At 36.5% G+C, this 27,482-nt stretch overlaps 1 protein-coding gene across 1 annotated transcript in view; it reads left to right on the plus strand.

Moving 5' to 3' along the window:
* Window positions 1-454: 454 nt before the first annotated feature.
* The window catches only part of LOC105057283 (nuclear pore complex protein NUP214), a 31,286-nt gene continuing 4,258 nt past the window's right edge, over window positions 455-27,482 (plus strand). Inside the window, 15 exon segments of the mRNA XM_010939856.4 lie at window positions 455-822; window positions 899-1,107; window positions 3,070-3,238; window positions 3,693-3,839; window positions 9,091-9,215; window positions 10,996-11,108; window positions 11,806-11,945; window positions 14,785-14,947; window positions 15,047-15,249; window positions 15,424-16,247; window positions 16,696-16,848; window positions 16,970-17,027; window positions 19,414-19,547; window positions 19,631-19,755; window positions 23,211-23,562. Of these exon segments, the coding sequence (XP_010938158.2) occupies window positions 615-822; window positions 899-1,107; window positions 3,070-3,238; window positions 3,693-3,839; window positions 9,091-9,215; window positions 10,996-11,108; window positions 11,806-11,945; window positions 14,785-14,947; window positions 15,047-15,249; window positions 15,424-16,247; window positions 16,696-16,848; window positions 16,970-17,027; window positions 19,414-19,547; window positions 19,631-19,755; window positions 23,211-23,562 (3,123 nt within the window). The 5' untranslated portion in view covers window positions 455-614.

Genomic DNA, 27,482 nt, shown 5'->3' on the forward strand with positions numbered 1-27,482 from the left:
TAGATTAAAAAATTATATTTTATAATATATTATAATATTAATTTGTTATTATATTATATTTATAGTATTGTAATATAATATTATATGATATTATGTGTAATTATAAAATTTGTTGATGGGTATTTTTATCATCAAAAAATTTTTATTTAAATCAGAACAGTTTTGAGATATTAGTCAGAAAGTATTTTTTAGGTGAAGTTCTAAAATAAAGCTTTTCCAAGTAAATATTTTTAACTCCCCGATAAAAATAAAATATAATTTTTTATCAAATATTATTGTATTATTTAAAAATATTTTTCTAGTACTTCAAAAAATTTACCAAATAATATCTTGTTCATAAAAATTATTTATGTTTTTACACATGCACGACACAAAAAGATTAATCCGGCCTTTGCATGCACTAAACACCGCCTCTTAAGTTCACGCCCGCCACGCCGTTCTGGGGTTTGGGGCGCTTTTCGCTCTCTTCCCGCCCCATACTTCTTTCTCGATGGAGCCCTTCTGACCGTCGGCAACTCCCGTCCTTTAGCTTCATCGTTACTTTCTTCTAAACTTTCCAGCCGCTTCCTCCTCTCTCTTCCTGGCGATCAAGCGGTAGGGTCTTGGATTTCTCCATGGCGGAAGAGCCCGAGGACCGTCTCATTCGCCTTGAAGAAGAGATCGAAGGCCCCCGTGGCGGCACCAAGGACTTCTACTTCTGCATCATTGGCGAATCCGTCCCTCTGAAGCCCTTGGATTCCAGCTTCGATCTCCAGAACCCTCCGTCGCGGCCCCTGGCGGTCTCCGAGCGGTTTGGCGTGCTCTTCCTCGCCCACTCCGAAGGTCCCATTCCGTCCCTCTATCTCCTTGATGCCCATCTTTCCTTCTTTCTGCTGATCCAGGGTTCTTGATTTGTTAGGGTTTTTTGTTGCCAAGACTCAGGACGTCATTGGGTTAGCAAAGGAGATCGAGGAGAAGGGGAAGGGTCCTTGTGTTCAGAATTCGAGTGTCGTGGATGTGCAGATTGGTAGGGTTTCGATTCTTACACTTTCAGGGGATTCTTCAACTCTCGCTGCTACTGTCGGGGGAGAGATTCACTTGTTTTCTGTTCCATCACTTCTTGAAAAGGTCACTTTTTGCCTTTTCTTCCGTTTAAATTTGTAAAGCTTAGATGTTTGCGCTGCACGCCTTGTAATAAGCTGATATCTATCCGTTTCATCACTAAGTTCAACACCTAATTCAACCCAAACGAACTCAAACCAACTCTCTCTCCCTCTCTTTTCCCCTCGCTCTTTAAATCCCATTGCGGTTAAATCTCAAAGAAGATCCAAACAAACAGAAAAAGCTTATCTATTACTGGTGTCCATCATGTTCTGCTAACGAGAGGACATCTTTCTCTTTTTCTTTGTGGTTAAAGAACTACGTACTTTAATGCCAAGTCTAACTTGATCGAAGGACCAACTTATATAATGCTATCTCATATTGAGTTCATGAGTGATGTTTTTGATTTTGGGAAGGCATATATTATCGTTTTCCGAGCCCTTTCAGGTTAGTTGAGTGCTTCTGTTCCCTAATTGAATATTGTTTCACCCCAATTGGAGTTAGTTATTAAACTTACTCTTGCAGTAGTTAGTCCATCTAATTAACAGACCAGATAAACCAGCTAGATTTGTATGAACACTGATATGATTTATTGCTAGCTAGTTACTCAGGTAGTTGGGAAAATGCATAAGCATATCGATGTGTATTTATACATGCATTATAAGTTCAGTTTTGAAACAATATTTATACCTAAACATGGATTCCTTATTGATCTGGCATGTTTTATGATGTGTCATCCGACCTTTTCACTTCAAAAGTTCATTTTCTAACCTGCAGTGGATTTATTGTAGATTGACCTCTGTTCCACTTTGAATCCAAGCTTTTAGCCTCCAGTGTACCTAAAAATAAATTTTAAGGTCCTCTTTCTACCTGAATAAATTCAAACTAAAACAACTTTGTTTCATATCAAACTTTATACATTTTGCTCAAATTGTCTGATGAATGCTCGACAATTTTGTCTTGCCATGCCTCATTGAGTTACTTGATAAAGATACTTTACTCATTTTGGAATTCTGAAGAGTGGAACTCTGACTATGGTTCTTACAGGCCATTGAAATTAGAGAGGAATCATGCCTTGCTACCAGGTGATGTAGCAACATGAAGGAACAACTACATATGATGTTCTAGTGCTTTTGTGTCATGTACCATAAGTTTGTGAGATTAAAATGAAATGATGAAAAGAAATATTCGTTATTGCATAAAAGGTGCATATAATATTTGAATTTGCCAAACCCAACTTCAATTTTTTTAAGGAGCAATATAATCCATTCCTGGTCTAAAAAACTGGCTCAGGGTCTTAAAGTTCCTTTTGCTGTCAGACTTTCTTATGTACCATTTATAGTTCCTTCATATTATATTTGTTTGATGGTTATGCCTTTGCATATCATCACTTTGCTGGTACATGCTTCGAGCGCAGTGAAGCATTGTTGTGGAGTATAAGAGAACATTGTATGTTAGATCAATGACTAGGTACAGTTCGCCGTTCATTGTTGGAAGATCTGTTAGTGGATCTTGTAACTTTTTGGAACAGTTTATGTTGCGTGGGCTAAATAATATGTGAAATCTTGGTGTTTTGTGGATATAATAGTTCCGCTGTGAAGGAAACCATCATGTAATTCACAGGTCACCTCCTTTATTCTGATAAAATATTTGCTCCCTGTGGATTGACAATCGTTCATTGTCCTTATTGAATTATATTTTCCATCAAGGAGGAAGCTTTCTTTCTTCCACCTCTCTTCCATTTAAAACATTTGCTGACATTTTCTTGGGAACGCCTACTCCTGTAATGGTGATATCTCACTATCCACATTTCTTGTTCTGATTTTATTATTAATTGTTAATAGTTGTAACTTGATGTGTTAACCCACTATCACCTAGATCATTGACTACATTAATGTGCCTCTTAGTATCATTTGATGTTCTTGATAAGAACGTGTCGGTATTATATTACTTAAACTGCTTTTTATTCTTTGTGCAACTTTGGTGTAGGAACAAGATCCATCATTTTCATGTTCTATCAAGAAATCTGGGATTGTTAAAGACTTGAAGTGGCAAAAAAATGCTGAGGAATCTTTTGTTGTCCTTTCAAGCCATGGCTCCCTATACCATGGACATCTCAAGGACCAACTGAAGGACGTAATGAACAATGTTGATGCTGGTTTGTTTTATTCCTGGAAAAAAATGATTTTTGTGATGCCAGATTTTTTTCTTATGATCCTGAACTTTTTACCTGAAATCCTTTATTTAAACTCAGATTTTGGTTGATCTATAATTAATTTTATTTATATTTTAGTTTTTATGGATTGCTCCAGTCTACTTAATTAAACTATTGCCTTGATGAACTTAGTTTAAGTGAGAATAATATGTTTTCACATGTTCATTGTAAATTTCAGTGCTTATTTTTACTTCAGGTGTTGATGACCAAGGATTGATATTTTTTCAAATCTTTGTAACCAATTTCTTTTTGACATTTAAACTTATTTGGTCTGTGATTGAATTTAGCTAACTGCTTCATCATTTGAATTTTTACTTATAGTCAACTGGTTTTCTGCTAAATAATCACATTCAGATGATCATGTTGGTTTGAATGTTCTTATTTGCTCTGTCTGTAGTTGACTGGAGCGTGGAAGGTGATTTCATTGCTATTGCAAGGAAGAATACTTTGAGCATCTTGTCATCCAATTTCGAGGAACAACTTAGCATGTTGCTCTTGTTCCAGCCATGGACCAGTGATGCTGATTCAGAATGCACCATAAAAGGTATGCTGATACTTATCCTCTTTTAATAATCATAATTTTAAAACCTGAGTTATTATTTTAAGGTGTGTTCAACCGCCTACAAGTAATTCAATGTCTCTCTCTCTCTCTCTCTCTCTCTCTATATATATATATATATATATATATATATATATATGCTTTTAGGTAAGATTCGTTCTGAGTGCTAATGAGGACTTGGGATCCCTTCTTTGTGCATAAAGCCAATGGCGGGGTGTTGCTGTGCTTAATAGTTTGTTTGAAAATACTTGTTCTCTTTACTGCTGATTCAATTTTCACTTGGAATATTTGCTCTTGTTGGTCACGTTATGTCCACTATGCTTGCTTGTTATATTATGCCCATGCTGAAGTTTTTACATAATTATTTAAAGTTAAATGGGACCTTGAAAATGATACCATTTTTTTCTTCTAGGTCATATAAGAGCTAAATGAGAAAAAGCTATGTGATCCTCAAACTTAATATGTTATTTATTTTTGTCAATGCTTATGCATAAAGCTTTGAGATATTGTAGCGCTGGTTTTGCAGACTCATTTAGTTGGCCAAAAGAATGGCAGCTTGAGTACATTCAAAAAAAAAAGACATGTGAGACTAGATGCATTGTGATGAAAACTATTTGTCATGTGGTACATGTACCTCAAGATCTAGCAAGGCTATGCTGTCAGTGATGTGATAATGTCTTTTAGATCGAGAAGAATCACAAGGCTTGATGAGATTGGCAGATTCTGTTATTGTTCATATGTTCTGCTCAAAACAAGGTTTATTGTGCTTGAGGTATAATGGCAATGATGATGTGGAAGTCTTGGTCATGGAACTGAACAACTTAGGATTTTATTTTTCTCACGGTCTTTTCTTTTGGTTTAAGTCAACATTGCCTTATATTTAAGCCCCTGTGAGTTTCAATACTTAAGTTATGCGAAAATAATGCATTTCTAGTATTTGAATAGAGTGAATCTCATGGTTTATGCTGCTGCTATTGTTTGCTACTGATTGCTAGACACTCATCTGGTTGGGTGATGATGGTTGCTTGAGAAGCTTTCTGTGGCTAAAGATAATGCTTTGACACATCAAAAAGAGCTCAAACAAGTATTGTGACATGTTCATCAAACATAAGGTGAGGGTGGATGTACATACAAAGGAAGAGTTGACTGAATAGGGTTTTTGAATCACGAGTTTGATTGAAGTGATTCTGTAGCCTTTATACTTGCTGTCTACAAAAGGTTTCAATCTGCCCAAAAGGTTACAATAGAACAATAACATGTTACTAGATTAGAATGAATGTCCAAATCCATATCTTTCAAAGCATGGTTTGAAACTTTTCCCGAAAATCGGGACGTGAAGTGCTGTGGTCTTGCCCAAAACTTATCTTAAAATCGATGCCAATTTTGGAGTCTTTGTGGAGAGTAAAGACCAACTTGTAAGGCTGCAAATGGGTCGGGGTTGACCCATGACCCGACCTGCTGGATCCGATGTGACCCACTTTGAAAGACCCATAGGACCAGTTGGGGTTGTCTAATTGGACCCGTTCCACATTCCACGTCAGGTCTGGGTTTACTGTATTTGGACCTGATCCGACCCATCTTGAATCCGGTATACTTGTTAATAATTTTGTTGGATGTCTACAAAGAGACGTATACTTGTTAATAAGACAAAGGAAAATAGATGTTTGGAACAAACTGTATGATGATGCTATTTGCATGGTCTTGGGCATTTTTGATCGTTGGTAACAGTCTAGGTAGAATAGAGATTCATTTGTCTTGAAATGCTTAGAGGTGGAAGTCAACCATTTGCATTTGAATGGCATGTCATCGTTCAACAGGTACAGATAAATGGTTGTACAATTTAATTGAGTACTCTCCTGCTTCTGTAATGGTTATAAAGTCTTTCATGTCTTGCTGTTCTGCTCCATCTAGGGAAAAATATTGTTTAAGGTTGAACTTTTATTGTATTCAGACCCTTCTCTTAACCCCTTTTTCTGGTTAAGAATTTGCTTCCGATAATCCAGATTTAACATCAACTAATCCAACACTTTTATATGTGTAATGACAATGTTTGCAATCCCTATGCCTGTAGGGATTCATATTTTTGTTGCTGACTAATATATTTTGATTTGTTGGACAAGATTGTCCCAGTAGCAAGAAGTTCCCTGAGCCTGGAAGCTGAATGCTAGAATATTTGCCAATCTTTCTAGCTTTAATTGTGCAGTTAGGAGAGGGAGTTGATGGACCTGGACCTGATCGAGGTCCGATTTTTCGGGTTGAGACTAAGTCATATATCGATCCGACCTGACCTGAATGACCCATTGGGACAAAAATTTTGGCTGTCGATCCAACCTGACCCGACTTGACCTGATCTTGTATGGGGTTGGGTTTGGTCCAACGTTAGGACCCGAACAAGGCATAGGGTTGGGTCGGGGTCACTTATGCCCCAGTCTGACCCAACCCATCTGCACCAACTTATAGGGGTTCAATTAATTGTATCCACAAGCTATCTGTGCCATTTCTTTTGTCATCACCTCATTTTTTCAATCTTGAAAAGAATTTTCTTTGTACTAACATTTTACAGGTTTTGGGAAGATCTCTAACCCTTGCAACATTACGTTCAAAGGTGATTTGAAGGAAAATAAAGTTTTTGGCCTATGAGGAGATAGAGGATCAGAGGAGGTAATGGATTACCAACATTGGTGGAGCTTGGCTAGTGATTGGCTGTGTCAAGAGGATGAGTCCAGCTATAATTAGGGAAAGTTGGCAGTAGATGGAGATGGCACTTAGTGGATGTAGGAGACAGGCAAAGTAGGTGGAGGCGATGAATGAGGTGTGATGGACCTTTGTGCAAAATGTAGAAGACATTGGATGATAAGGATTAGATTTCAGCTAGAATTGATGCGTGTGATTTGGTGAAGAATTACACTTAGTAGATAGCTCTGATTCTATTAAGTATTAATCAGGTTTGTTAAAAAAAAAGAAAGAATTAATTGCTAGTCTCCATTTTGACTACTGTTTGATGATTAGGTCTTATTGACCAAAATTTGCTTTGCCTTACTTTGATGATATTTAAGTTTTAATCGTTGGCATGACTTTAGAGCATAGCTTCCTGTAGGTGGTACGGGGCATGTCATACCATGTTGGCAGGGCACTGAGATTCTGTGCACCCACTATAGTGAGTACCAATTCTGAGGTAGGTATCATAATTACACTCAGTATAGGGTGTATTGGTTAGATGCTGATATGTGGTCTAGTACTGTGATTGCAGACTCTAGTTTGGGATCAGGCCACAAAAGTGTGTGTAAAGCAATATGCAAATCTGTATGGTGTTCACACTAGATATTAAAGGTTAAGTGATGTGTGACTCTAATTGTTGATGGCATTTTGATGATACATGCATATACCTCCTTCCAATTTCTGGATGCTTTTCAACCAAGTGCTCTTATTCAAGGATTCAAGTCTTTGCGGGGTATCCTAGGGAACATCGGAATGGGGCACTTCCCATGTATTGGGACAGGATTGCCTGACCATCATCCGAGCATTTTGTGTGGTGCATCCTGAGGCATCCCCTATCCATAGTTCGGGATGGGGCAGGATAGTGGTGCATCCCATTTCACAGAAAAATTAAGGCTGCCCTGTCCCATGGATTTTGAGTCATGACTCTTATTCTAAAATTTTGGGACTCCTAGGCTCACATCAGGACCTGACACCTATGCCTAAATTGATGCAACGTAGGAAATGATACATCCAATCAAATGAAACAACATAACATATGAAACATCCAATATGTTTCTTGACTGAAATGTATTGTTTGAATATTTCTATTTTTTAGACATTCTAATTGACTTTTTTGATATTTTTATTATTTTCAATCAAAATATCCAATTTGAAACCATAAAATGGCTAAATAAAAGTCATTTGGCCTAGTTAAGCTAAGAGGAAAACCAAGTTTACCTACTTTCAAGTTTACTCAAAATTCAACATTTGATTAGGAGTCTACCAAGATGTCGTAGGGCTCTTGTAGTTATGGACAACTAGATTTTGACACATGCAGTTGCATGTGCGAGGTCAATCATGTTGGACGCATTCATCTGATTAAAGCTACTTCCAGTTTGTTCTCAACAAAAATAGGAAGAGATGGTTGAGCAATTGTGTTCTGGGACATGCTATGCATGTCACTGAATCCTGGAAAAGATATACAATGGGTGATCATGCTTTGATATTTAAATAAAATTTGATTGAAAATTTTTAAAATTTTACAATGAATTGCTGTGATTTCACATAAAAGAAAATCTGAGAGAGACTAGTAAATATGGAAACTAAATGTTAGCTCCTCTTTGAAATCCCAAAAACTTGAAAGTTTGGAAACCAAAGCAATCTGTCCAATTTTGGGCTCCTCTCCAGTTCAATTCTCAAACCAGAGAGGATCTAACAAGGTTTCACCTTTTGCTTTCCCACGAATATTGAACTTCTTTGGGAAATGTTTGTTTAATTATCAATTTACTAGGATGACAGGTCTTCTCAAAATTGCAGGAGGTTTGTTTCTGCGGTATCACGTGATTACACTCGAGATAATGTTGGATGCCCATGTTGAAGAACATCCGATGGATGTCTTGCAAGAGATCATATTCTATATGTACTACAGTCACTGAACAAGTGCCATGCAAGTCAGAGCATTCCTTTTCTCTTTTTTTTTTTGAAGGGGAACTCTAACTCTTGGCTTGAATTTCAATTGGGGCTTTTTATACTGGACTCGAGATCCTTCAATTCTTAGGAGACTGACAACAGTATTTCCTTTTTCTTTTTTCCCTCTCTCTTTCTCTCGCTCTTGATTGTCAGCATTAATCATTCTTTCCAGGAGCAATGCCCTTCTTCCACTCCCCCTTCCTTCTGGTGTTGTTTTTGCTATTATGCCTGGTCTTGCAAAGTTGGTTGATTGGATGACAGTGTAGATAAATGAAAGATCTAATGTAAAACTGTGGAGCTTCTGATTCATTGTATCATCTGAAGAGGGATTAGAGATCAACCTTTATTACATTTCTCGGAGTTTCTTTCAGAGAAATACTCAAACAAATTTAGCATCCTCTATGCATTGATATTGTTCATTATGTTCATAGCACGAGATACTCCCATTAGATTTATTTTTTATTTTCAAACCTTTATTCTGTTTTGGACACCTTTTGGTATGCCAATTAAAATTCTTTAAAATAAGATTATGCTTTTGAAAGCTGAACAGTTCTTTTACTTTTAACAGTGGATTCCATTGAGTGGGTGCGTGATGATAGTATCATTATTGGCTGCTTTCGAGTTAATGAAGATGATATTGAAGAGGATTACCTAGTTCAAGTGATCACAAGCAAGGAGTGTAAATTTACTGAGGTTAGTCCATTAGTTGCATGCTCAACCTGATATTGCAGTCTTGTATATAAAAAATGACTTCCCATGTCATTATTTTGTATCTTTTGTTTTCATTTACTTTATTCATTTATTTACATGGTTGTTATCTCTTTACATAAAAAGGACAGCATGAAGGGAATACCATCCTCTGTAGTAAGCTCAAATGCTTCTTTTCTCGACTTAAACTGTTGTTGATATCGCCGGCACCATGAAGTCTCAAAATTTGTCTTTATCATATTAGGAATCTAGTGGATATTTTCAATATTACACCATTAGAGTATATTTTCTTAACCATGTTAGGCAGCCTTGATGCTCTCAACTCTTTTATACTATTTATGGTATTTCATGTATTTGTAATGAGAGGGTGAGCCCTGGTGCAATGGTAAGGTTGCTCCATTGTTACCTGGAGGTCACGTGTTTGAAACACGAGAACTGCCTCTTCACATGTGGGGGTTAGGTTGTGTCCATCTGACTCTCCCCAAACCCCGCAATGGTAGGTGCCTTGTGCACAAGGCTACCTTTTTTTAAAAAAAAATGTATTTGTAACACCTCCATGCTTTTGGGTCCATTTTGCATCTTTCTTTACCTCTATGATAATTGACTTATGGTACATTTATTTGGTTTTCCCTTGAAAATTATTCTTCATAAAAGTACTTAGTTAGCAGATTTGAAGTATCATTAGTATATTTTTTATAAATCATCGCCTTTGATTAAAGCTCTTATGTCTCATTCCTTATTTGATTGTTTTGGAAGGCTATTTGATGGTTCCGTTGATATCATCAGTATATAGTTTAGATCAATGTCGTAGAACTATCTTGAACCGCTCGGTTCCGAGTGTACCAAGTCATACAGACAACGATGGACTGGGACATTTCGGGCCTTCACATCGAGAACCTGCAAGGGAGGGGGAGAGGGAGAAGGAAAAAGAGAGAGAGGGGGGGGGATGGAGGAAAGGAGGGAGAAAGAGGGAGGGTGGCAGAGGGGCGTAGAGGGTTGGAGGAAGGGCTTCGTCCTCCGGTTCTCTTGTTTTGTTTGAAACAGGGGTCTCAGAGGGGCGCCTTTTTTATTTTGAAGAATTTAAGTGAAGTTGGCAATCCTCTTGTTGAGTTCACTTAAATTCTTCAAAATAAAAGTGCCATAAATTTTTGAAAATAAAAAAGGGCCCCCCTTGGGACTCTTATTTCAAATGAAATAGGGGAACTAGAGGGTGGAGCCCTTTGTTCGCCCCTTTGCGCCCCTCAGTGAGCCTTCGCCAGCCATCCACTTCCCTTCCTCTCTCTCTCTCTCTCCCTCTTCACCCCCTTCCCTCTCCCTCTTGCCCCCCCCCCCACCCAAATTTCCTCTCTCACATTGTCCCTCTTCCCCACCCACTTTTCTACGTTGTTATGGGCTTGGCATGGAATAGCATGAGGGTGTACCAAACCATGCCTCTAGGCGGCGGGTATGGACCTCGGTATTGGCACGGCGATCCTTGGCTTAGATCATTACATCTTTTCTTATCTAGTTTGGGGGTGATCCATCCTGATCATTTCTTTAGTTTTGAAGGAGCTTTCTAACAAGTTTCTTCAAAAAGATAATGGCTATTCAGTCTAGTGTATAATCGAACCATTTGAGCTTTGATACAATGGTCTAGTTTACATGCATAATGGGTGCCACAAAAAAAAAATCACTATTTAGTGCTGCATTATGTTCATTGTTGTGCTTTCTGTGCGTTTGATATGAAGTAGAATCATCTTGCTGATGCTTCCTTTTTTCCTTCCAGAAAGCATCCAAGCCAGTAGTCTTCTCCTTCCCTGATCTATTTGAAGCTTTTGTGGATGATATATTGCCCACTGGATCTGGGCCTTATTTGCTTTCAAGTTATTTGGATCACTGGTATGGCAGAAACTTGTCTTTGATTGAAATTTTGTAATATATCCTAGCGAATGCTTGTGCTGCAATAAAGTTCAACAATATTAATATTTATGTGCTCAAGGTTTGTTTTGTTAGGATGTTTAAATGTTCAAGGCTTATTGATTATAATCAAGTGTATGTTCTTTTGTTTATAGCCAATGCCTTCAGCATTCTGATTGTTAATTGTCAATTTGTCATAAGTGTAATTACTAATGGACTTTCTAGTTAGTTTGCCTATATAAATGTTGAGATGTAATTTACGTGCAGTCCAGTTGCTGTATTTTATTCTTGCACCTATCAGGAACACATTGTCCTTAATGTGTGATATTTCTGAATTTTGAATAGTTCTCAACTGTATACACAATTTATTAAGCAATTGATTGAATTATGGGATTATGATTTCACAGCTTAGAAATCTCACTAAAGAGGTAGCCTATGTAACACTTAATCTATTTCACCTTTCTCTGGCCGCCTGTAAGGCATCAGCCCAAAGAGGGAACAATACAGAAGTGCCACGTTGTCAAGTGATTTTTTTCCTATTATGATTGGCAGATATGTGGAGTAAAAGATAACATTGCACTTTTTGTATTTAGATTCAGTATAACTTTTTCTTTTAATACTTCTTGCTGGTAGTTGTGTTTCTTTCTTATTGATGAACAATGCATTTTTTCCCGAACAGGGGGTTTGTTCTTGTTGCCAACAAAAAGAATGTTGATGACCATGTTCGGTTATTGAAGTGGTCAGAAGATGACAACACAAGGGAAGTGGTATTCCTTGAATTTCGAAATGATAAGTATACTCCTAGGATTCTTCTACAAGGTAAATATTTTTTTTGGTGAATACATCTTTTTTTTATTATCATTTTTCTAATTCATATTCCTGGTTTCTTTGATGCTTTTACTTGACTCACAAAATCAGTTACTTTTGGGAGAGTGGTCCTACCTATCAATGCTGAACATGTTATACATATGACTATCATTTATTTTTCTTGCTAATGAACATTGAAATTGTAATAAGCATGAACAAGCTTCAATAAAGAAGCTTTGGTATTTTGTTGCAAAAATCAAAGCTTACCAAAGCTCATGCATGTTAAAACCATACATGGCGGATGAATAGAAATGGATATTCTAGCTAACTTACGTGAGAGATGCATGGTTTCAATGGCCACCACTGAGACAGATACTCATAATGTCTGGGAGGGTGGTGTCATATCTATGAGAAATGCCCTATGATTTCATATTTGTTGCTTCATCCAGGGAGAATTGGATCCATAAAACCTAACATCTTTAGTTTCTTAAAATGGTTTTGTTTTCATTTTTTTTGTTGTAAATTGAACCATGGATTGCTGGAGGAGAGAATTGAGTCATAATTTTTCTAATAGTCATCAATATTTAATGGAGGTCAGATTTGGTGGCAAAATCCTTATTGGTCATGACAGTGTAGAATTAATGTATGAATCATGGGCAAGTATAGCAGGCCTTAACAATTTTAGAATCTCATACAAAGAGGAAGAAAAGGGAGAAACGAAATACAACTGAACTTGAACAACATAATGCTGACCTACATTATCCAAAAGATGCTAAGAGCTATTGTCTTATAACAGGGTAGAAACTTGAGTTACCTATATTTTCATCTAAAACCAAACATGTGCTCAGGTTAGATTTTACATCAATTTCTAATTGATCTGCTTTTTTATTTTGGTTGAACTTGATCAAAGACCCTTACAAATATATTATCTTGCTGGTAAAACAGGGAATGGTTAGGACTCTAGCAACATAAGCTAGGTATCTATTTCAATAGTTAGAAATAAAATTGTAATTTGTTATGCTAATGTGATTAATGCAGTCTCGTCTTATTAACTCCAAGTTTCAAGTATTTTTAACGCAACTTCTGAGAAATTGCATGTTGTATATGTCCTCTACCCAGCTATATGATTTTGCATCTTCAATGTGATAAATGTCTGTTTCTGAACTTTGATATATTTTAAGCCAGTATTTCTCATCAAAATGTGGATGAATTTTTTTCACGTGTAGCATCTAATGACTGCTCAACACGATCTTCTTTCTCATCTCATTAATAATCTTAGGCATCTTTCTTTCTTGTGTTCTTGGTGTGATCATCTAAGCCCTCATTATCATATACACCTTTTTTGGGGGTATTGGAACTTGACTGAACCCATAATGTTGAAAAAATTGAAAACTTTTATCAAGCTTATTCATATAACAGTATCCTGTGTGCACCCGTCCTTTTAGTGTGAACCTTCTGACAAACCAGCTGGAAATTGTTTGGTCAAAGTCAAACAATCACTTTAGCAGATTCGATCTAAAGAATCTTCTTATCAGATCAGCTCTATTTATATCCATCATCTTTTGTTTGGTAACTGTCTTGTGAACACTGTCATTTATCTCTTGAGAGGCTGTCTTCCATGAGCATAGTGGTTGCCTTGCAGTTGTTCCAAGCCACCAACCACCTTGATCAACAGATATTTCCTACTGTCATTAGTGCATTGATGTTATTTCAGTTCAACTCATGGTGAGATAATATCCAATAAAAAAGGCATCTCCGCCAACAAAATAGCTTAGTGCTTACAAAGGCTTCTTTTCACTATTTCGCATTGAAGAGGTGCTATGGCAGAGCAGAATAGTGTTAAAACAACTATGGAAAAGTAAGTGCAGCAAGCTTTACCAGTTGACTTGCTTTCTCCAGCTTCAGCTACTAAAGCCAATGGCCTTGTTTATTTATTTATTGCTTTCTTTCCTATTTCGATCTGGCACAATTTTCTTAGAACTCCATGAAGGTACGACCTTCATCTCTCAAAATATAAAAGTCAAATAAAGAGAGAGAAAACAAAATGATGGTCATGCATGATGTGTTAAATGTATAAAATATGCCCTGAGGAACAAAATGCCCACTATCATTATGTTCAATGTCATACTTCTCTCTAGTCTGACACAGCATTTTATATCTGTGAGCAAATTTTTGCACACTGTTCTGGTAAACTTATGTAGAAGAGTGTTGTCTCAACTAACATATGTTTAACAATTTATTTAGTTAATGCTGGAAATTTTTCTTATGGTTTTGAAGTGATGTTATACACCAATATTGTAAGGCATATCCCTTTTATTTGTCCCACAAATTAGTATGATGCTTCACTCTGCAAAAGCATGAAACCTAAACTGTAACACTGCTGATATCTCAGTTTTCTCCCTCCAGCCTCACTCATGATTTAAGCTTTTTAACATTCAAGCATGTTTCATATTTAATAACACTCATTTTTTTTAATTTTTGAGCAATTTTAACTTCAAGTCATGGCAAGATGTTCAAGCTAGTTAACATGTTATTAAGACAAGTCTTGCTGGTTCCTTGTGATCTTTCATGGGATCTCATTGGAGTTTATTCATTCTTGTGCCCACCAATAAGAATTAATTATCTTGATTTTGTTTTGTTAGATAAACTAGTAATTAGTCCATGTTAAGCTTTCAAACATGTTAATTTAAAATTTATGATGTTAATGCCTTTATTATTAGCAAATGCAGATTCTTATTGAGCATTCCAACAAATATGTGACTTAAGATGAAGACAATTTATGATATCAATATATTTACAGTGCATGTCACATCTTGACTTGATTGTTATGAATCATATTTTACTTTTTCAGAAAATGGCAATGACAATTTGCTATTGGGGTTTGGTGTTGACAAAGTTTCTGTGTATGAGAAAGTTAACATACAAGTTGAATTGCAAACTATAGAACTGTCTCCACGCTGTATTGTTCTGTGTCTTACTTGTGAAGGAAAGCTTATAATGTACCATGTTGCAAGGTAAAACTTTTATTTAGGTACACTACTTTCAGAAGTTATCATTGATAAGGCTTAGCATTTGTTTTTATTTTGTTGTCTTACTGTTAGCTTCTTGTTTAGAATTTCAGAACCTTCAGATCTGCCTCAATCCTCACTCCTTCCTACCAATGACTATAATGCTGAGAAAGAGAGACTTTCTACCAATGCTTTATTAGAAAATGAGTTACCCGCTACCACTTCAAGACCAAAGGATGATATAGATGGTTTAGTTTCTAATGATAAGTTGAAACAAATAACTGCTGAAGCATCTATTTTAGATACAGGTAAGAGCTACCAAAGGGAAACAGTTCCTGATTAGTAATATCTGCATGTTTTGGAAATTTCTTCTTGCTGTATATTAAATATTTGAACTAACACCAGAGCAATACTCAGTTGCTTTCATAAAGGGGGACTTAGAAATAAAATTCTGATATAAACATCGAAATAAAATTCTGCAGGTAAAGAATTGACAAGTATTGGAAACAAAGACATATGTGAAATCAGGAGGAGAGACAGTATGCCCCCTGGCAGGAAAGAGCAAAGTGGTGGTGGTTCACTCTTTGGGTTTGGCGCTGGACAACTAAATTTTAATCAACTGCCAGTGGAGTCACCTCAAGTCCAAGGACCTGGTTTGGCCGTAAGAGATGATGCCAAACCTGGCATGCAGGAACTTCATTTGTCTTTGACTGGAAAGGGTGCAAGTACTACTTCCATGGTAGATAGTATATCAAGTGAAGCAATGGCTAGCAGGCAAGCTAGTGCTAGAAGTGTTGTGAAAAGCAGTGAGGCAGGTGAGGGGCCTTTCAGCTTTAATAAAACGGAGGGGGTTTCATATGGATCGCCAGCCATTAGGAAGTCCGTTGCTGCTGATGGTTTTAGTGCAAAATCATCGGCATTAGTTTCTGGGGGATCAGTTCCTAGTAATCCCCAAGACAAGGCTGAGGTTGGATTAAGAAATAAATCATTGTCCTTTTCTTCAAACAACAGGCTTTCAGCTGATCTTCCTTCTGGTGCTAATTTGAAGGGCTCCAGTAGGGCATCATCATCTTTGATGTTCTCATATACAGCTGCTCAGAACGAAGGTGTTGCAGCCCCATGGACTAAGACAGGAAATGCTGAAACTGTGCCTACTGTTCGTAGCTCTGTTGTTATGGAACAAGAAAGTTCTACGGTAGATAAGCCAGTGTATTCCAGGGTGCAACCTTCGCTTGACAATGTCAGAACTTCCAAGTCTCCTCAGATGTTGGACCCTGAGCCAGCGCTGTCAAAGGAGTTCTATAATGTAAGGTTTCCATAAATCTCCTGATTTTGGGAATCTTTGTGAATTGGATTGCTTTTACTATCTCGTTAACTTGACATATGTTATGTATTTATTTAATAGCTTTGGTTTACTTGTGTGCAGCATGTTTGAGTATTCTGTCTTCGTATGCTAGCCTATCTTACTATTCTTCATATTCATGTTTGTGCATGCATGGTTCAAGTGCTAGTATGTGAACTGGATCAGTTCATCATTTTGAATCTTTGTTTTTTTTTTTGAACGTCCATCTTCATATTTTACTGGAGCAGATTTAGTCTTGAATTCAGTTGACCTTATCATAGTCCCCCCCCCCTTCTTCCCATGTGCACATTGTTGATTGTTTCAGGCGTTTAAGTAATTGAGGAACTTGTTCTACTTTCTTTCCTAAAGATCCGCTCTACTTTGCCTTATTCATTTTTAATGTCTTGGTCAGGTGAAAGATATGACTAAGGAGCTTGACACTCTCTTATCATTCATAGAACGAGAAGGTGGGTTCAGGGATGCTTGCACTGTTTTCCAGCAAAGCTCACTTTTGGCATTGGAGGAGGGTCTACAAAATCTTTCAGCATTATCCTGCATATGCAGGGTAATTTCCCATCTTTTCAGATATCTCGTTCAGTGCGCGCACAGGTTTTATGTGTTTGTGTTCTTTCTTTTCTATAATATTCTTCCAAATGTTTCAACGGTTCTGTTTCTCTTCATTGTAGAACAAAGTAGAGCAACAGCTCATGGAGATTCAGGAGCTTCGGAATAAGATGTTGCAGGGTATGTACCATTGTGTGTGGTCGTTTAGATTTGGTTGCTCTTATATATGATTATTCCTGACATCCTTATGTGCTAGGTATGCTTTATATAAGTGTTTAAAAAAGGTTTGCGGTACCGTACTAAATCGTACAGTAGGGGGGTGTGCTGTACTGTACTAATTCGGTAACGTTATATGGTATAGGGGCTGTACTGATACTCAGTACGCCGAACCAGCCCTCTACCGACATAGTAACAAGTTGGTACTGATACAGGGCCTGGTACCGAGACAGCAAACCTTGGTTTTGGAAGTTTTTGGCATTATTTGGACGAATTAGTGGCATGAACTTAGGCTAAACTTAGATTGATCTAGTGTATCATAAGAAAGAAGCTACTTTCATAGACATAATCTGCAGAAGCTCAAGATGCTTGTATTTAATTAGATATGTTGAATGATTCAGGTGCTAGTTAAGTCTCTAGAAACTATCATGTGACTACTTTGTGACTCAAGTTGCTAATATTTTCTCATATGTTCTCAGAAACTGAGAATATTAAGAACCCTGCTTCACTTGTCCAAGCATCATGAATAAACTGTCAAAAATTCGTGTACTAATCTTAAATTAGTCTTTCTGCTGACTTTCAAATTCTGAAAAATAAAATAAACAAGTTGAACATACATTTTGCTCTATTTTAGAGAATATTGTATTACTTGGAGCCTTCAAATGTGTTATGTATATCTTTGGTGTTTGGACATTGAGGAAGGGCAAAAAAGCTTAAAGAAAGGGGAAAAGGAAAAATAGACAGTAGCCTCCATTTAAAATGATAACGTTCATTTGGGAGGAATCTTGAACACCAAATATAGCATTTATATCAAAACATTTGAAGTTTTAAAATACAAAAAAATAATAACATTGCAAAATTAAAAAACCCAGAAAAGTAGACCAAAGTAGACTAAAGGAAATATTCATGGTATGCCATACCCATCCATATCAGTGTGTATTCGGCATACGGTACCGTATCCGGACCGAATCAGTTTGTTGTGATACGGGGGCATACTAATTATTGGTATGCCCAACTAACTCCTGTACCAGGCGTACTGGCACTATATTGAGATGGTAGTTGTGCGGGGTCCTATGCCGATTTTGCGAACTTTGGAAATATTAAATTATTGTATACTATCAGGTAAGAATCTTATATGCAAAACATAGCATTCTCATCAAAATAACGTTTTTTTAGTTTTATATACACAAATTACTTGATTTGTTAAGTTTACTGATACTTATTGTTCTAAAGCAGGGATGCTCAGCCATGAAAGGTTCCCATGAATTTCAAATAACCAAGAAATTAAAAAAAAATGTTTTTTTTTTTAAATTTTTTTGGTAGGCAATGCTTATATGCTTTTAGATCTAGTCAAAAAAACCAAAAACAAACTCAAGGTCTTAATCCTCACATCAATCAGTTTTAGTTGAAAGTGGTTGATTTCCTCTGCAATCATCAGAATATACAGAAGTTGGGCAGAAACTGTTTAATTTGGGTTACGATTGTCAGAAATTACCCAAGTTAAGATTGGTTTTGAGTGGAATAGATCTGTTTCAGTCAGTATGTTTCAGTTCCAGCTGCATCTTTAAACTTTTAATAGCTAATTCTAGTATGAATCATCCTTTGTGTTTATAACTTTTACCATCTCTTAATCTAACCACTCCACACCTTGACTTTGTATAAAGTAGTGGATTTTAGACAATAATCACTAATAATTTCTAATCTGGTTGCAATTTCCAGTTTAAGGGATTAAATCGTGGATTAGTTGTTTCAAGCTTTATACCAATTTAACCTGATGCTTCACCCCAAAAGTGCAGCTGAAATTGCAACGGTGATTGTATCTCTGCTTTTCTCGATATTTTTTTCTCTTTAATTTGAATTCTAGACCTGCAAACTTAAAAGAATGATTAATTAAATGCAAATATGACAAAATTTGGTGGACTTATGCCTAAACTTGGGTAGAAATTAGCACTTCCCTTGGTTTTCAATTCAATACTGCTAAGAAATTGCAGCACACTATGATTAAAGCTTCTCAGCAATGCTTTCTTTGATAAGCATAGAAGACTTATAACATTATTAGAAGAAAAGATATGGTCCTCTTTCACATAGAATTAGCCTTACTCCTGTCCCGATCTAAAGGAAGTATGTAACTCCATCAAATTACAAAGCAATCAAGTTTCATTTCCCATGGGATGTTGACAACATTTTTTGTACCACTTTTTCTTACATCGTGTGTGTGTGGATATATATATATATATATATATATATATATATATATATATATATAGCTGTCAGTGCTGTTAGTTTTTTCTTTTTGCCTTTATATGGTAGGTACTCATGTCCAAAACATTTTTCCTTCTTATATATCCAGTTTCGGCTCGGCAACTCTACATGGAAGGCATTGTTAGACAAGCTTCTAATGGCCAATATTGGGGTATATGGAACCGGCAGAAGTTAAGCCCTGAATTTGAACTGAAGCGGCAGCAAATTTTAAATGCAAACCAGGTCAATTTCACAAAACTGTGTTAGGAATGTTTTCTTTATTTTTTTTAAATCTTTGTAATCATTATGTGTATTTGTTCATTCAGAATTTGACAAAGCAGCTTATAGAACTAGAGAGGCATTTCAATTCAGTTGAAATAAACAGATTTGGTGAAAGTGGCAGAGTTCCTCCAGGTCGGAGAGCTTTTCACAATAGCATCGGGTCATCAAGGTATATTATGAATACAGTTGACAGGAAATGGAACTGATATATTCATTTGATCTAGATGTAATATGCTGCTACCTAGTGCTTATTTCTGAAAAGCCATAGGTTCTTGAAATTCACAGATGTTTCATGTTTATTTCTTTTAATGTATCTACTATCCAACTATGTTGTCTTAAGAGCTTTTGTGTTTTATGGATGATGACGTACCTTTTCACTGGGTAGAACTGTCTATATTTTAGTAGGTTATGTATTTACATGAACGTATGAACTTTATAATTTTATCCTATTTCCAACTTATATTAGAACATGATCAATGGAGTTGCATTCTGTTGCTTATGCGCTAGAAGTGTGTTCACAAAAAGTTTTTCCAAGAAAAGTGATTTAGTCAACTATGGTCAAACTTGTCAGATATTGTCAGCTATGATCAATTGTATCTGTTTTGATCAAACTTCTTTGATTAGGTTGTAATGACAACAAGTTGTAAGTTTTAAGAACTTGTAAATTTTAAGAAATGGCTAGAGTTTCTTTAGTTGAATTCATCTCTTGGAAGTGGACCCTTTATGACTTCTCTAACTTTTGGTCCACTTTCATCAAACAAGCATATAATGAGATTGAATGGCAAATTTCTCATTTGCATTCCTCTTTGCTGACTCCCTATCAATTAAATTTCAGTTTGTAGTTTCATGTTCCCTAGGAAGGTTAAAATACTAGCATTGCTGTATGTGCATTGGCTGGTGTATATCTTACCATGAATTGGATTTTGGGCCATTATTGAATTGACAAGTTAAAAATAATAAAAAGTCGTAAAAAATTGAAAAAAATGGAATGGTAAAATGAACGGTTACAATCTCGATATCGAACATTGTACTGGTACAATCTTGCTGTAGTGTTGGTATGTTCAGCATGGGTTTGGTTTGGTGTATTGATACTCAATATGCTGCTTATACTGTGTATCGTTTTGGTACCTATACATTACAGTATGCCCAGTATGCACCAGCTCAGACTGGCATGGCATACCATACTAAAACGTAGGAGTGTAATTGACCTAAGCTTGATCGAACCTCGATCTTATCAAGCTTGGCTTGAATTTAGTTTTGAGCCTGAAACTTGAGATCAAGCTTGGTTTACTTATTGTTGAGCTGAATATGAGCTTGTTGTAATCGTATTGATAACCTTACATGCGCTGAAGCCATTTGAGCTAGTATCAAGCTTCTCTGTGAACTTGGTTCGAGCATGAACCAAGATCAGTACAAACTTGAATTATAGCTAGGTTCAAGCCTGAATCAAAGACTAATCTAAATTGGACAATTCAAATACCCCACTAATCAAAGCCCGAATCTTTTACCCTAAACGCCCAACACATCAGCCAAATGATCTATTCTGATGGTTAATGACATGTACACTTAAATATATACTACATATGATACACTCAATTTCAAGCCTTTTCTGTACACTTATATATATACTACATGCTACGGTCAAGGGTCAAGGGGTCGAATGGCTTGGATGGTTGGGTTAACTCCGCATCCGCATACGTAAGGTATTGTTCGCTTTGGCTTATGACCATCTTTAAGCTTCAGTGGGCCTTAGATTTTGGTGGGCCTTGATCATTTAGAGCTTCACGGTTTTGTCCTTTAAAAGGCGCCTCACGTGGGAGAGAAGGTTTCAATCCATATAAGCCATACCTCCTCTTGACTCATAACTGATGTGGGACTAAAGATGCCCTTCCCCCCCAGTCAAGGTGGAGTATGTGTATGTGGGTATGAGGCTTTTTCTCACAGACGGCGTCAATATTGCGGTCAAGAGTCAAGTGGTCGAATGGCTCCGATGGTTGGGTTGATTTCGCATCCGCATACGTGAGGTATTGTCCACTTTGGCTGATGATCATCTTTAGGCTTCAGTGGACCTTGGTCATTTAGAGCCTCACGGTTTTGTCCTTTAAAAGACGTCTTACGTAGGAGAGAAGATTCCAATCCATATAAGCTATATTCCCTCTTGACTCATAACCGATATGGGACTAAAGATGTCCTTCCCACTACCACAACATTACATAAATCCATTGCTTGTGTTTTCTCTTGCATCTTCCATTTTCTTCTATTTGGTTGAAACAAGTTAAAACGATATAAGCTGTTCAGCTTAACTAAGAGATATTTGCAGCATGGATCAAACTGTCTCACCAAACTATCCTGTATTGTGCCCAACTGACCTAACAACTAGTATATCCTGTATGTAGTTGGTTGTTACCTCAAATGTTAGTCTTTGGGAAAAATTAAAATTGCGAGGCGATGCACCTATGCAAATTCAATCTACACTATCAAATTTTTGAGTGATGTATCTGGAGCATGGCTTTGGGGCTCTTTCAGCATTTAATCTCGAGGATGGACATGGCATGCTATCTGTGTTGTGTAACTTTGCTTTCATTTTCTTAAGCTTATCTTTCATCTTTCCCTACTAAATCCCAAAGGGAGTTAATCTTGTGTAACTGTATGCTTTGAGATTTGCAACACAATTGCCTTTATATTATAGGTGAATAAAGTTGATAAAAATTCTGACTTGAATTAGGATGATGGAACTAACAGAGACATTTAAGCACGTCTTAAGGATGACCATAAGAGATATTTTATATTTTCAAGCGCAAATACTTGATAAATATAGAGAACCACTGCTTGTGTTTTATAGAATTTCTGTTCAGAATTGGGTTGGAGAGAGGAAGAAAATACTCTTCATGAAATTTGTATCTAGATGGCTAAAAGTGCCAAAAGGAGATACCATCACTTTTATAGGGCATATGGTTGAACCAGTGGAAGTGAGCATGGAGCACCAAGAAGTTTCTTGTTTTTCTGTTTTTTTTTTTTTTTTTTTTTTTTGTTTTTTTGCATGTTTGTCTGCACCCTGGAGAGTGATTCTTATCTTATGTTCATTCCGGCTTAGAATTCATAATTTTTCTGTTACTAAGCATAATTTATAAACAAATAAGGAAATAAGAAGATACTTCCCAGAAACAGCCTTCTCTACTTTTTTTGGTTGTATCTGCTAAACTGATTTACTTTGTATGTTAAAATGTAAGCTGTTTCATATGCTACTATCAAATGCTTATAATTCCAGCAAATTTACTTTCACATCCTTCCAGATGCATCATATTTTAGGAACCAGATTGCTGACACTATTTTCAGGAGCAACTCTATGTTTTAAACTACTGCATGTTTACATAAGAACCAACATTTTGGTCAATGAAATCTCTGTGGCAAAGTAGGTGTTTCTGTTTTCAAAGTGGTATCAGAAATTGAAGTTGCTTTTGGGTTTTTATGACGAGCATTTGAGAAATTTGCTTTTCTGGTATTCTGTGTGACGTAAGTCAAATGGTTTGTGATTTTGGATTTCCCCACCCATGTATCTAACCATTCATTGTCTTTGAAGTTTAAGAACTACTGGATTTTTTGATCATTGTAATATATCTGCAGGCATATCCAATCCTTGCACAGTGTATACAATACTTTGAATTCACAATTAGCAGCAGCAGAGCAACTATCTCAATGCCTCTCAAAACAGATGGCTATGCTTAATATAAACTCACCCTCTGTAAAGCGAGCGAGTGTAACGACAGAATTATTTGAATCAATTGGTCTTGCTTATGAAGCTGATGCTTTCCAGTCTCCCGATACGAGAAGGATTGGCCTTGCTTCAGATTCTGGGAAGAGAATTTCACCATTAACAGTTACTTCAAGCAATGAACATCCTAGGAGAAGCACATTGAGTGCTCTGAAGGGTTCTGAACCAGAAACTACAAGGCGGAGGAGAGACTCGTTGGATAAAGTAATGTTCAAATTTTATCTATTTCTTAACTCTTCATGATGCATATGCTTGCTTGTCTTTAACCTATATCCTCTTCTGTTCTTTCCATGATATTGTCGATATTCCTTCTGGACTAAATAATTGTTCTTGTAGCTTCCACCGTAATCTTTTAGTTATGTTCTAATCTAAACTCTGATAATATGACTGTATGACAAGATCTTGACCTTCATTTGCTTCTATCACTAGGGAGCAAGTCATCTGTAATTCTATATAGTCATAACCAACCTAGCTGCATACGCAATAGCATTCTTGTACTCCAAGCAAAGGTGATGAAATTAATGGAATGTTAAAGGAGTTGATGAAGATGTTTGAAACAAAATTAAGGTTGTATAGTTTGAACTTGAGATGTGTTTGTATCTTTTTGCTTGTTAATTCACTGGTTGATATGCAATGTTTGAAGGAAATACTAATGTGCAAGGTTGTTACATTTAATACATGTTCTATAATATATATAGGTTTTTATTTTGCCTTAACCATTGCGATATATTATGTATTCTGATATAAGATGCATCGACACCTCTTAATCATGATAGTGGAGGACCATTCAAACAATGACATGGTTAGTGCAACAAAGATTAAGAAAGGGTCGACTAGGAAAGGGACCTAAATTTGTATACAAGGTTTAGGGAAAAGGAGGTAAGGCTTAACAGCATTGAGAAAAGTTACAAAAATAATATTTAATAGTCCACTACCGAATAATTTATCCCTTTTTTTTTTATAGAAATCAAAATGAAGTTGATTAAATATTCCACAGTTACTTAAGCTTCGGTTTGATAAAGGTTATTCCTAAGCTAATCCATACAAAAAAGCCATAATAGACTTAATAGTAATTATCAGTCATCATATTAAACCAGAAAGATGCTCTTGGAAGTAGGGATTAATCCAAACATGAAACAACTAATATGATTCAGGGCTTACCATTGAAATTATTATCTAGTATGGAAGAGAAAGTCTGCAAATTTAACATGTCAATCTTTCAAGGATAATATTGACCAAGTGGTCCTGTTCTGGTTTCTTTGTTCAAAGTCTGACTTGGAAATTCAAGATGCTTCTCATGAGAGTAGCTATTTCGTAAATTAGCCCAAGCTTCTAAAAGTATATGGGCTGCAGTACAGCAATATGTTAGCTGTTTATCTTTCCATTTCTGGTCCTGTATAAGAATTGGTTATAATGGCACAGCAGGAACATCATAATTGATTTGGATCTCATGAAATTGTTTTGGTCAGTCAAAGATCCAAAATTATATAGGCTAGACAAATCAAAAAATAAATGAACAAGTAATTAAACAAGACTTTTAATAGGTAGGAGACATAGTTCGAGTTAAGATGATTTATCAATTGCTTTGCAGTTGAGCTACAAATGAGAACTAATTAGCAAGATAATAGATCCTAGCTTTAGACAACTAAAATAATTTGTATACTCTAAATTTTAGAGCTAATATGACCAAGAAATAAGTCAGTTAAAATCTAGCATTACAAAAATATTTTAGATTTTGGTGTAGGATAATAATTGATGATCACCCTTGGTAGGTCCATGAGGTCTATTGACAAGGCCAATTTGATTGAAAATATGTGCTGATTGGGCTGACTGCACCATAAAAATAATTGAAAGCAAACAACAGGGTAGATTCATCCATGAATAGCTCATTGAATCGCTATGTTTGGTCAGGATAGCTAGAGAAACTGGAAAAAAAAACCTAAGAGCCTGTTTGGCATCACCTTTTATTTCTTGTTTTCTATTTTACGAATAAGATCACAGAAACCGAGACACAATAATTGGTGCTTTTGTTTTTATTTTCTAATTTCACTCTAGCAAAAATGAAAGTAAGAAATCCCTACTTTCAATATTTTCGAAAATAAAATACCCATGTTCCTTACCACCACAGCCATTGTTGGCTCAGCCACAACCGGTGTCTTCGTCGCCGCTACCACCACTAACGCAACCACCTTTGCCGCCTTTACAACACCATTGCTGCCATCATTTCTGCCTTCATCATTTTGTTGACACCCTTGCCACCACTTATGCAGCTGTTGCAAAACCACTGTCACTTCTATATATCTGGCATCCTAGCAACCACTAGACCCATTCATGGGCTGTGGTTTGCCCGAAGGCCAACACAATTTTCATAGGCCCAGCTTGACCTTCGAGCCTACCTTCTAGGCTCGAGCCTAGCTCTTAATCAAGTTTTGGGCTTCAGGTCAGGCTTTGGGCTTTATGACCATTTTTATTTTGTTCTAAAAATATTTTAGAAATGCTAAATATAAATAATTAAATATTATTGATAATCTACAACATGCTTATTATCTAACTGAGTCCACATATCAATTGTCAATTAAGTCCGCAGACACATCAAACATAAACGGGCCTATTTTTTAGGTCTGTCCTGCCCAGTAGGGCTAAACCTTTGGCTTGAGTCTGCCCATAATGCTTCGAGCTTGAGCGGGTTGGGCAGGCCATGCAGCTTGTGAATAGGTCTAATTCTAGCCACCGCTACACCTCCATTGCCTCCACCACACCACAACCGCCATTGTCATTGCCTCCGCCGCATCACTGGTGCCCTTGCCACCATCACCGCCATTGCCACCTTGCTGCCCTCATTGCCAACATCGGTATCTCCACTATTTCCATCGCTACTACCATCATATTTACAACGATCGCATGTTTGTCTTTCAGAAATAATTGACTATACCAAACATTTTTTTAATTAAAAATTAAGGAAAAAATGAAAGTAATTTCTTTTTACTGTTTTTGAAAATAGTAAAAATGGGAATGATGCCCAATGGTACTCAAGTTGTAAACCTTTTTCCCAGGCCTCTATATAAAATAGTGGATCTCTGATCAATGCAAAAAAGCATCTGGGCTTCTTGGGGATGGTTATATGATGTTTCTTATGAAATTTCAGGTTTAGGCAACATCCATGACAAAAAACATCTCAAGCAATTCTTGATCATTTTCATAGGGGGCTTAAAATCTTAATCAAAACTCTGCCTTCCAGTAAGGTTTTGACTGTCTAATAGTGTAATTGGATTGTCCTTGGTAAGCGATATGCAGAAAAATATGGTTTTAATAATTGGATTTTTGAAGTTGGCTTGGGATTTTTGCAATTAATGCCGATTTCATGTGCTGATAGGACTTACTGAACATGCTAAAGAAGCAGAGATGCTCAGTACATTAGGGTCGCACAGATGTACAGTTATGATTGGAAAGTAACTTTTGTTTTGGCCTAATGCTAAATCAGAGATCTGGAAAATATGGATCTGATACCATGCCTCTTTGGAGAATATTGAGTGAATGGAATGATCTTAGAGAGCATTAAGCTAGTTATATGAAACTATAGAAACCTGACTGCCTATTGCCATGATATCACACCCAGGAGTATGCAAAATGGAACTTAAGTTTGGATTTATGATAAAATCTTTCATTTATTGATTTCTATGCCTATTACCAGGATAGACACACTGGAATGCAAGAAAAGTGGAGTTCAAGTTTGGATTCTTGATGACATCTTTCATTTACGGATTTGTAAAATAGCACAGCAGAAATCCAGCTGTTGACAGAATGCAACATCTAAATGCAGCTGTATCATAGGTTGCTATGTCAAGTTTTAAAGATTTCCACCTGTTAATTAATTCTTGAATCTTAGTCATGCAAAAATTGAATTGTGTTTAACTAAATATGTGTTACTGTCTTGGCATACATGCATCATATGTTAATATGTGCGTATGTCAATGTATTGTTTAAATGGCCCCAACATTACAATTCATTAGAGGAACTCATAATTGCTGTACATTGGGATGTTAGGTGCTAAGGGGGAACATATAATATCAAAGCTTTGTGGATCAGCACAATGCAACATTTGACCGTTCTGAAGCATCAAATGA

This window comes from Elaeis guineensis, chromosome 14 (genome assembly GCF_000442705.2).
Source record: "Elaeis guineensis isolate ETL-2024a chromosome 14, EG11, whole genome shotgun sequence".
Classification (NCBI taxonomy): domain Eukaryota; kingdom Viridiplantae; phylum Streptophyta; class Magnoliopsida; order Arecales; family Arecaceae; genus Elaeis; species Elaeis guineensis.